Here is a 12,182-nt window from a genome sequence, read left to right on the forward strand (position 1 = left end):
TAATGCCAAATACATTATACATGTGGTGGTAAATTTAGAAACAATTAGCTGTTGAAAACTTTAATTTTGAAAATCTATGCATTAGTCTGCCCTAAATTGATAAGGTTTCGTACGTGCTGGAAAGAGTGCAAGCAGGGGCGGATCGAGGACCCGAAGTTAAGGGTTCTAATAGTCATGTATAGAGATGCTTCAATTGATAATAAGTCCGGTCTCTTCGTTCGCACCGTTCTAATGCGCCCAGTGGCGGATCTGAAGAGTTTAGGGGGGGTTATCACAAAGGTCGTTTTGCCACTTTAGGGGCATCACCCACACCCAACGTGGGGCGGTAAAGATACAACCATGGTTCCCATTCCCTTTCTTTTAAGTATAGTAGGAAGATATGTTAAGAATTTTTCGATATCAAATTTATGAGACAGCAACACAAGAATACAACTATATAAGGCCTCATCCGTGCGCAGCTTTTTGTGCGCCGTAAATCAAAGGTTTTCATAAGGGGTGGATCTGCAGCTCTCTGTTCTACCAAAATAGTTTTTCAGAGAGCTATAGTGCTGCAGCTAATTGCTACATATATATGGGAAGTTGGCGATGGAATTTCAATAAAATATCTAAATAAGAAGCAGATTTGGAGGACTCCGTATGAAAAACATACTCTGATGTTTTTCCCGAGTTCACTGGAATGAAAATGATTTTTGTTAATAGTTAAAATGTCGTCAGTATACGAAAGGTGAAGATAACGAACAGTGATCAATCTCATAACTTCTATAAGCAATACAAAACAGGGAGTTGGGCAAATACGAACCCCTGGACACACCAGAGCTGGGATCAGTTGCCTAGAAGGAGTAATCACCCCCTGTCGACCGGTCACACCCGCCGTGAGAGCTATATCTTGATCAGGTAAACAGAGTTATCCGTGTATCTGAATGTTCAGTTGAAAGTCATGGCATGTAGAAGCTTATGAATAAATTCTGCCTTATGGAAATATTGACATTGAACCACCATCTTCCTGTACACTGTTAGTATCTAACAGGTGAAGAAATAAAATGATGTATTGTTATGAATACAGAAAACCTAAGGCTTTGGATTCTGGATCTTCAGAAACGCTTTGGTCCGTGGGGATTTCGGGTTAGAAGAGGTCCACAGGACGTTATCGTGATAGGCGACTAAATGGGACAGTCGTTCGGATGAGACAGTGTGGCGTCGGTGGCCTAGTGGCTAGGCTGTCAGACTGTCGACCGAAAGATCGTGGGTTCCAGTCCTGGCCGCGGCAGGGCCGACGTTGTGTCCTTGGAAAAGGCACTTTACATGAATTTCCTCACTCCACCCAAGTGTAAAAGGGGTATATGGCTATAGACAGTGAAAGATATTGTTAGAATGTTTAGTGCTCTACCGCATGTAACGACAGCTTGCACTGTATGTATCACAGGAAGCTGAGAAAGTTCTAGATTGATATAAGGTCTGCCGGGGTAATAATGTACATTGATTATTGTAAAGCGCTTTGAGTAGCATACGCTGGAAAAAACGTTATATAAAACCAATTATTATAAAATCGAGGCCCCGTGTCACAGCAGGGGTGGTGCGATAAAGATCCCTCTCTTTTCAAAGGCCGTAAGCGCCGAGCACAGACCTACATCTTACAGCCTTTCACTGGCAATGGCGGGTGAAAAATTCTCGAGCGTGACTTTAAACAGCATACAACCAACAAACCAAAACCATTTTTGTAACAATGAGTGACGTTTGGCAGGTGCTTTGTAGAATGAAGAACAACACGAGACAGGAAATATTGCCGTTATAATTATGCAAAAGTTCACAAAACTCAAGTTATTGCACTTCTCCCTCAGCCCAAAACAATGATACACCACAGTAAATAAGCCATTCTATATAAAATATTTAATTCTCGAGCATCATACACAATTCCAGAAGATCTTGATGGATTACATAGCTTTCTCCCTAAGCAGGTCTGTAGAAACCGATGAGGGGGCGGAGCACGAAACGTGGGAGGGGCAAACGTTTGTGTAAATTTGTTAATTTCAAAAGAAATTTCCGGGAAAAAATGGGAGGGAAGAGGAGTTAGCCTCTCTGTACCAGATTCTACAGACCTGAAAAATATAACAAATCCAATGTACATCCCGTTCCTGTCATACAATCGGTTTATAACTTAAGTTCACATTTTCTGTTACACGTCAGTTTATATAGGATGTAAACGATGTTCTCCCGAAATGAATCATTTATCAAGTGATTTTTCATGGGCCTCGTGCACCAACAGTTTGCAATGGAAAATGTCGGATTCTACGAAATATCGGGTTCATAGCCCGTCAAAATGTCAGTCTGTGGTTCCTAGTATATATACTATTAAACTTAGCATAAGAGACAAACAAAGCTCACAATCACAATCTCCTCAAGTCGAATACCGAGTTTGTTTCACATCAAATTAGATATATCTTCACCACAACAATAACGGACGTAGTCGATGAGGTCACACGCGGTGGCTGATGTCACTTGGCTCTTAGCCAAAGGTTCTGGTCCTGGCGCTGAACACGGGGACGCCCTTTATGGACGGGTTGCGGATTTCTTTCACTGGCACTTTATATTGTGGTTTGTATCCCGAAAACAAATTAAATCCTGCTCTATTGAAAATTTTGCTCTCCACTTTCATTGCAGGAGGGGGTGCCCCAATGAGTGTGGAGCTTATACCGAGTCTAGGTGCAGACTGAGATGATTTTGCCTTCATGTTGGCAGGGTATTCAGAACTGCCTTTGGCAAGAGCCATTCCTGCTGGAATATATTGTTTAGGAGTGGTGGGTTTCTTTTTCACTTCCGGTTGAGGGTTTTTCAATAATGCATTTGTTTTAACCGTATCTGTAGTTTTTTTCTCTATAAACGAAATGGGAGTTTCTTTTGGAGTGCTAACAACAGTTGGCGGGATGGTTGTTTTGACATATGGGATATGTCCCCTAACTCCCGAGCTGAGTTTTAGTGGATTAGGCGCGGCCATCAAGGAATTATCTGCGAATTTTGCGATGTCGATGTATACTTGACCTAAAGAGTCGATAGGTGGTCGATAGGTCGGGTTCGGCCTTTTCGTGCTAGGTCGACGAAATTCTGAGCTGAACTCAAACGGACTGGGTGGTTCCATGATGGCCCTGCCATGCCCTACGTCATTGTATATTTTACTGATGCTGAGTCCTGTGTGGGCGGCGCTGAGTCCCGTGTGGGCGGAGCGATATCCCATCCGCTGACGTCTGATTGGCTGGGCCTCGAACGCACTTGTCTGTGGATGCCCGTAATCACTTATGCCGAGGTTAGCGGCGTTATACTGCAGTGACGTGGAACCGTCATACATGCTGCTGCCTGCTTCCTTCCCACTTCCGGTGAGACTAAAGGAATTCCCTCGTCGCGGTATAGCGCGGACCATACCATCCCCAAATTGAGTGGTCGGATTTAGTTCCCGGGGAGTGGGCTGATCATAAACCGGGTTGAAAAAGTTCTTGCCTCGTCCATTGTTTTTGTAATCGATGGAATTCATAGGGTGTACATTCCTGTTGGACTCCTTGCGTTTCTTCACTGTCATTTTAGAGTTTGTGTTTACTTCTCCCTTCTGATGGATTGCCGGGTCCTGTACCGGGGCTTGGATTCCCGGGTTAGTCACAGGTGCTAGAGGTCCTGCGCTGGTTTTCCTTTGAGCAGGAAACTGCATAGTATCCATTTGCTCCCCATGACGTGGTGGTGCAGATTCCACACCGAACCTTGCACTTGGTCGAAGATTACCAGTATTGTCGGATGTCATTGATTCTGTTGGGCTTCCCGCCTCTCTTGGGCCTCCCTGAGCCACTTCCACCAGACGTGCAGGTTTGGGATTGTCCTTACCTCCAGGCCCATGGTTCCCCACCGATGCACTAGAGGGATGTGACCTTTGAGGTTCACGATCTTTCTGTTGCACTGGAGTTATTTCGGGTGCGTTATTTTGATTATGACGTCCATGGATATTAATATCAGGATTCCCTACTCTGAATTGGGACCCCTGTCCTGCTTTTAATGCACTCTTATACATTGTAGCCGGTGACCGGCCTGCCGATGAAAGCGGTTCCTGGTGGAGTCGGGCCTCGCGGAGTTCTAGACCTGCCCTTGATGCTTTGGATGGCTCGCCACGATCTCTCTTGACATTCCTCTCTCTTGGTGTCGATTGTATTGTTTTTACTGTACGCAATCTGTTCGGATTATTGGTCTGAGAATACTTTTTAATTTTCCTCCTCACCGGACTTGTTTCAGAAGGGTTATTTGGTGCGAATTCGTTAGCGTCTGGTCTTTTTGGTTTAACTTCCGGTAATTTTTTGTGAAATCTAACGCTGTGGGAATTTTCGAGTTCAGCACCATTTGTTTGGGGCTGATCAGCGACGTCCATCGATTTCTTGTTTACACCTATCTTCGATTTTCTAAATTTATTCATGTCAAGCGGAACAATCTTAACACTTCCGAACACGCTCGGTCGAAGTTTAACGGCACTTCCGGAAAACATGTCTTTAGATTGAATTTTGTTGTTTATGAGTCTATCTGTCACGGGATTCTCTGATTGTGTGTTTGTATTTTCTGGTGCGGCGTTCGAGGGTCCCTGGCTGTAACTGTGAGGGTCAGATGCGTGACGAGTTTCCCCAACAATTTCGTTAAGAACAGAGTTTTCTGAGCGATGATCATACCTCCCTTCTTTGTACTCGTATGGCAGAATTTGCACTGCACTATGTGACTGACCGACACTAAAGGGGCGGATCTCAAGTACATTCAAGGAGAGTGGATCAACGAGATTAGTTGAGTCTCCACCAAAAATCGGATCCGGAAGTCCACGGCTTCTTTGTTTCAATGGTTTCCGGATCGTTTTCGGAACTACGGGGTTTTGCTTAGCATCCTGGAATTTAGGCTCCAGACACACCCGTCCACAGCCATTAGAACAACACTTCCGGTTGCCCGGACACTGTCCGTCCGTTCGACATTCATCCTGACAGACACCTCGACTGAATAATTCCGGACAGACTCCGTCACGTACGTCGTAGATTGGGGTGGTTTGATAGAGAGGGACCGTGTGGAGATTTCCGGCTCCTGCTCCATCCATTGGAGTGTTCCTGTATTGGCTGTTAGATCTGCCACTGTGATGGTTTTGTTGATATCTGTTTGGTTGTAGTGGTTGTGTTCGGACTGGATTGTTATATGCAGTGTTTGAGTTGATTCCATGATCATACTGAATATTGGATCCACCCACCTCAGGTTGTGAGTACATGTCAGGACCCTGGTTGGATTCGCCTCTGGGAATGTTATGATACTCTGATCCGCCTCTTGTTGAATTGTTAAACGGACGAACATATTGCTGTTTTTGTTGTGATCCGGCATTGAAATGGTTCTTCTGCATTGGTTCGAATGCTTGATTGTAAGACTGATTGTTCGAAACACCTACCGATTCATGGTGATTGTTGAATTGCGAATAGCTACCCGAAGGAAGTGAATTAGGATTCCTCTCTGCATGATTAGGAGGTATATCATATTGCCCGCCTGCAGCATTAGGAGGTGAATCATATTGCCTGCCTGCAGCATTAGGAGGTAAATCATATTGCCCGCCTGCAGCATTAGGAGGTACATCATATTGCCCGCCTGCAGCATTAGGAGGTAAATCATATTGCCCGCCTGCAGCATTAGGAGGTAAATCATATTGCCCGACTGTCGGATTAGGAGGTAAATCATATTGCCCGCCTGCAGCATTAGGAGGTACATCATATTGCCCGCCTGCAGCGTTAGGAGGTAAATCATATTGCCCGCCTGCAACATTAGGAGGTAAACCATATTGCCCGACTGCAGGATTAGCATAATTACTATTTGAATCCCTCATCAGGTTGGTTTGTTGATTGTATTCGGGCTGATTATCCGGAAACGACCTATAGGGACTGCTTTGAAAGCTAGAATGCTGGTTAATTGTTGCAACTGGTTGATTATTTGGTGCACCGTGTTGATTGTTTGGTGCGCCGTGTTGATTGTTTGGTGCGCCGTGTTGATTGCTAGGTGCGACGTATTGATTGTTTGGTGCGCTGTGTTGATTGTTTGGTGCACCGTGTTGATTGTTTGGTGCGCCGTATTGATTGTTTGGTACGCTGTTTTGTCCGTTTGGTGCACCGTGTTGATTGTTGGATGCGCCGTGTTGATTATTTGGTGTGCCATGTTGATTGCTAGGTGCGACGTATTGACTGTTTGGCACGCTGTGTTGAATGTTTGGTGCGCCGTGTTGACTGTTTGGTGCGCCGTATTGATTGTTTGGTGCGCTGTTTTGTCCGTTTGGTGCACCGTGTTGATTGTTTGGTGCGCCATATTGATTGTTTGGTGCGCCGTGTTGATTGTTTGGTGCGCCGTATTGATTGTTTGGTACGCTGTTTTGTCCGTTTGGTGCACCGTGTTGATTGTTTGGAGCGTCGTGTTGCTTGTTTGGTGCGCCGTGTTGATTGTTTGGTGCGCCGTGTTGTCCGTTCATTGCGGCGTGTTGATTGTTTGGTGCGCCGTGTTGATTGTTTGGAGCGCTGTGTTGATTGTTTGGAACGCCGTATTGATTGTTTGGTGCGCCGTGTTGTTCGTTTGGTGCGCCATGTTGTCCGTTTGGTGCGCCGTGTTGATTGTTCGGTGCGCCGTGTTGTCCGTTCATTGCGCCGTGTTGATTGTTTGGTGCGCCGTGTTGATTGTTTGGTGTGCCGTGTTGATTGTTTGGAACGCCGTGTTGATTGTTTGGAGCGCCGTGTTGATTGTTTGGTGCGCCGTGTTGTTCGTTTGGTGCGCCGTGTTGATTGTTTGGTGCGCCGTGTTGATTGTTTGGAACGCCGTATTGATTGTTTGGTGCGCCGTGTTGTTCGTTTGGTGCGCCATGTTGTCCGTTTGGTGCGCCGTGTTGATTGTTCGGTGCGCCGTGTTGTCCGTTCATTGCGCCGTGTTGATTGTTTGGTGCGCCGTGTTGATTGTTTGGTGTGCCGTGTTGATTGTTTGGTGCGCCGTGTTGATTGTTCGGTGCGCCGTGTTGTCCGTTCATTGCGCCGTGTTGATTGTTTGGTGCGCCGTGTTGATTGTTTGGTGCGCCATGTTGTCCGTTTGGTGCGCCGTGTTGATTATTTGGTGCGCCGTGTTGACCAGTCGGTGGACCTGATTGACTCACGGAATGATATGGGTCTGTTCCACCATGCTGTGACGGGGCAATGTACGATTGTGGGACATTATTCTGTTGATTAGTACTTCCGGTATTGACCTGAGGTGGAGGGGGATGCTTTGGACTGGCAGCTGCAAAGTAAAACTGCTGGTTGCTATTGTGGTTGGGTTTGTTCTGCGTGTGGTAGTTGGGATCAGAAAACTGACTGGTGGGCGCGTCGGGTTGATTTACGAGATTGCCCATCGAATCAGCGTTTGCATACGGAGGATGGGTTCCTACAGCATTTGCGTGATTGCGTTGTTGAATCTGTGCTCCGCCCATCGGACTGCCGTGTGGAGTCTGCACCCCGCCCATTGGACTGCCGTGTGGAGTCTGCGCCCCGCCCATCGGACTGCCGTGTGGATCATTTGGCTGCTTGCCAGATCCTGCAATATGGTGGCTATTTTGATTTTGCACACCAATTGAGTTTGATGGGGAGTTAGTAAATCCGCCTGCAGGATTATTGCTGTGAATCTGTGTCTGATTTGGAGGACGGCTAGGGGTATTCAGTTGTTGGCCGTTAACGGCAGCGAAATTGGAATTGAAGTTGCCTGGCATGTTAACAGGATTTCTGTTTTGATATCCGACAGATTGTGGGAACTGTTGATTGTACACTCCGCCGTTTGGTGGCGCTTTTTGGCTTCTTGAAGTGTTTGATCCGCCACCTTGTGCGTATGGAGTGTTCTGTTGAGTAGCCGGAACTCCAGAAAATGGTTCCGGTATGTGTTTGATAATTTGTCCAAACGTCGCAGGGGATGCGTGGTTCTGCACTTCCGGAACGGTGCATCGTTTACCACAACCATTGCGACAGCATTTCTTCATGCCCGTACAGTCGTTATCATCACCACAAGCATCCGGGCATTTTTGTGACGTCATCAATACCACAGACGGACAAAATCCGGGTTTTTGAGATCTGCTGGCTCCTGCGTACCTAACTTTCTTTGACGCATTATGAACGAGTTGCCCGGATGGAGCAGATGGGTTTTTGGAGCCATATCTGGACGGTGACACGTGGAAACCCTGACCGCTAACCGGAAATACCAACCACGAAGTCACTGAAAATAAAGTCCAAGTGTCATTTATAATAATATCTCAAATAGAAGTAATTTCATAAAAAAGAGAACATCAGCGAATGCAAATACATGCATGAGACAGTGGATAATTTTGATTTTAAAGGTTTTTAAAAAGCTTTCAAATTTTCGATTTTTTATTTTAAATTTCATTTTCATTTTATAGAAATTCTCGATCAGGACAAAAAATAGTTCCTTTTAGAATACAAAAAAGGAGAAATGACGAAATTCAATAAATTGTGGTTGTATGTAAATTAGGAAAACTATAGACACTACTAAGAAGTTAGGAATAAAACATGAGATTTATGTCAGGCTGCAATTATGTAAACATAACTGACGAATGTGAAATCAAGCGATGCACTCCCGTCCAGATTCATTACATCTGGGTGTGCCTGATGGAGATTGTAAATTAGAATGTGTTAAAGCGTTAAGGCGCTGTATATGATTTAACTCTGCAAAAACATCGTAAGCTAATATGTTTTTGCAATTATGAACCACGAGTTATCGCGCTATTAAAACAATCTTTGCATTTTTCATTCGTTTATTTCCATATTTTATGTTTGTTTATTTGTATAGTTTATATGTGTTTGTTTCTATGATATTTTATGTTTGTTTGTTTCTTTGATTTATTTTGTTTGTTTGTTTCTATGATATTTTATGTGTGTTTGTTTCTATGATATTTTATGTTTGTTTCTATGATATTTTATGTGTGTTTGTTTCTATATTTTATGCCCAATTCTAGATTTTTTCAGTCATGCAGAAACGTCACCAACATTAGACTAAATGTAATGTATGGCGGCGCGTACGGCTATGACAGGGAGGGTTTTTACCATGTCCCTTGTTTTTGGTTCGACACATAGAATCTGGCGGGGAGGGGGGTCTCACTTCTTTTGATATAGATAATTATGTTATTGTCTTATGCAAATAAAGATATCCCCCCGCGACTAATGCCTCGTAAGTTATTGCTTTTAACAACATTTTAGCAAGTACAATCATTGTATTTTATTAACGTAACGACCAATGCTATTTATTACAGTTTACTTGTCACTATTAGCAACCATAGGGTGATATTTGACTTCATTTATTTCAGTTTGCATTGATTATAGAAAACTACACTTTACAATGACTGTACAAAACTACACTTTACACTGATTATAGAAAACTACACTTTACACTGATTATAGAAAACTACACTTTACACTGATTATAGAAAACTACACTTTACACTGATTGTAGAAAACTACACTTTACAATGATTATAGAAAAGTACACTTTACAATGATTATAGAAAACTACACTTTACAATGATTGTAGAAAACTACACTTTACAACGATTGTAGAAAACTACACTTTACAATGATTATAGAAAAGTACACTTTACAATGATTATAGAAAACTACACTTTACACTGATTGTAGAAAACTACACTTTACAATGATTATAGAAAACTACACTTTACAATGATTATAGAAAACTACACTTTACAATTATTGTAATTGATTACAAGTTACAGGGGTTGTAAGTTATTACATTTTACATTGATTGTGATTGATTACAAGTTACAGGGGTTGTAAGTTATTACATTTTACATTGATTGTGATTGATTACAAGTTACAGGGGTTGTAAGTTATTACATTTTACATTGATTGTGATTGATTACAAGTTACAGGGGTTGTAAGTTATTACATTTTACATTGATTGTGATTGATTACAAGTTACAGGGGTTGTAAGTTATTACATTTTACATTGATTGTGATTGATTACAAGTTACAGGGGTTGTAAGTTATTACATTTTACATTGATTGTAATTGATTACAAGTTACAGGGGTTGTAAGTTATTACATTTTACATTGATTGTGATTGATTACAAGTTACAGGGGTTGTAAGTTATTACATTTTACATTGATTGTGATTGATTACAAGTTACAGGGGTTGTAAGTTATTACATTTTACATTGATTGTGATTGATTACAAGTTACAGGGGTTGTAAGTTATTACATTTTACATTGATTGTGATTGATTACAAGTTACAGGGGTTGTAAGTTATTACATTTTACATTGATTGTGATTGATTACAAGTTACAGGGGTTGTAAGTTATTACATTTTACATTGATTGTAATTGATTACAAGTTACAGGGGTTGTAAGTTATTACATTTTACATTGATTGTAATTGAGGGTGAAATACATCTCTGTATCAGTGTTATTCACTGATTTTTCTTCATTCATCACAAACAATTGCACACAATATGGCTGTATCCCACGTCCACGCTATAGAAGAAATGGTATTATAGAGTGAAATCTATTTATACGAAGATTCCTTGTGAGTCTGACACGACACGACAGATTGACGGCTTTAATGGTACTACAAGCTGTAGATGCGTGTTCTTTGTTAATTACATTTTAATTCTGAATCTTCATTTTAAAATTATACCTGTTAATTTGTTCCGAGGTTTTGACACTTCATCGTCAGCGTACGAGGGGAGTATTATTCACTCTGTTTAAAATTTCCTGATTTGTGTTTTCATTTTCTGTCCTTTTTTTCCGTTTCTTTTTTTTTTTCTGTATGTCGGAGGAAAGATTTATTTCAAAACGGAAAGATGTGTGTATAAATTCTGATTTCGGTGCATGCCAGGAAGATGATTGATTCAAATATAACCATATTTTTATTATTTCATGTATAATAAATCAAATATGACATCACACAATTAACATAGATTTTAACGAAATTTGGATCTCCATGCAGTTTTTCTCTGCACCACGTGTAATAAAATCATTTATGCGAACTCTTTTTAAGAGTAAATTGATTGTGTTATTTCCAACACAGTATAAAATGCAGTTCACATAGCATATCTTGTGCACTATTTTACCACAGTGTGAGATAAAGAGACAATATACCACAGTGTGGGATAGAGAAACTATATATCACAGAGTAGGATACAGAAACAACATATCACAGTGTGGGATACCGAGACAATATGTCACAGTGTGGGATACAGAAACTATATAGCACTGCGTATTATACCACCTTTCACCACAGTGTGGGATACAGAAACAATATACCACAGTGTGGGATACAGAAACATTATATCACTGCATACAATGTCGATGGCAAAAATATTTATATTTAGAGGATAAGAGAGAAACTTACCATACACGACACAGATTAATCTCCAATAAATAAATCTTTTGTGGGATACATTCATCATGTCGTGAAGCTGTTCAGAACAAAAAATGAATACATTATAGTAAACTGCATGGATCAATGTATTACATTATAGTAAACTGCATGGATCAATGTATTACATTATAGTAAACTGCATGGATCGAATATAGCAGCATAAATGTATTACATAAAATAACAACACAAAGTTATTAAAGAATATAACAGATAGATAGATAGAGAGATAGATAGAGAGATAGAGAGATAGATAGATAGATATATTACGGAACATAGATACTCACAGATAAGAAGGTAAGAGATGAATGCACACAGCCTCGACAACACACATACATTTTATAAACTTTTTTACGCTTCGTTGAACTTCAAAGTATACAAACAGACAATGAAACCGTAGACAAAAGTTTGGGAAATCAATTCAAGAGATACTTAAGATTAAAAACAAAACTACCCTCCTTGATCGCACCTCTGCCTTTTAGGGGAAAGAAATGTTACTCAAAATCAATCAATTCAAGTTTATTTCGTTTTATTGCTACCCCTCCTCAACAAAAAACAATTCAAAATTCCTCGTGTGTGAATAACTTATTGTAATGTACACTAATTATTGACGATATCTGTAATAACTTATTGTAATGTATACTAATTATTGACGATATCTGTAATAACTTATTGTAATGTACACTAATTATTGACGATATTTGTAATAACTTATTGTAATGTACACTAATTAT

General features: G+C 41.3%; 1 protein-coding gene across 1 annotated transcript; it reads right to left on the reverse strand.

Annotated features, from left to right (window-relative positions):
• Positions 1 to 1,773: 1,773 nt before the first annotated feature.
• LOC125667399 (nuclear receptor coactivator 6-like) lies at positions 1,774 to 11,482 on the reverse strand. Its single transcript, XM_056146730.1, has 2 exons — positions 11,422 to 11,482; positions 1,774 to 8,256 (listed from the first exon to the last, which is right to left on the reverse strand). The coding sequence occupies exons 1-2, from the start codon at positions 11,477 to 11,479 to the stop codon at positions 2,504 to 2,506; spliced, it is 5,811 nt and encodes a 1,936-aa protein (XP_056002705.1). The 5' UTR covers positions 11,480 to 11,482; the 3' UTR covers positions 1,774 to 2,503.
• Between the last annotated feature and the right edge of the window lie 700 nt (positions 11,483 to 12,182).

This window comes from Ostrea edulis, chromosome 8 (assembly GCF_947568905.1).
Source record: "Ostrea edulis chromosome 8, xbOstEdul1.1, whole genome shotgun sequence".
NCBI lineage: Eukaryota > Metazoa > Mollusca > Bivalvia > Ostreida > Ostreidae > Ostrea > Ostrea edulis.

What these genes read in the sequence shown, in the direction of transcription:
- LOC125667399 (XM_056146730.1), bottom strand. Translation starts at nt 11,479, where the DNA reads ATGATGAATGTATCCCACAAAAGATTTATTTATTGGAGATTAATCTGT. An exon ending in ATTAATCTGTGTCGTGTATG is followed by an intron (nt 8,257 to 11,421) that starts GTAAGTTTCTCT and finishes CTTTATTTTCAG; the next exon opens with TGACTTCGTGGTTGGTATTT.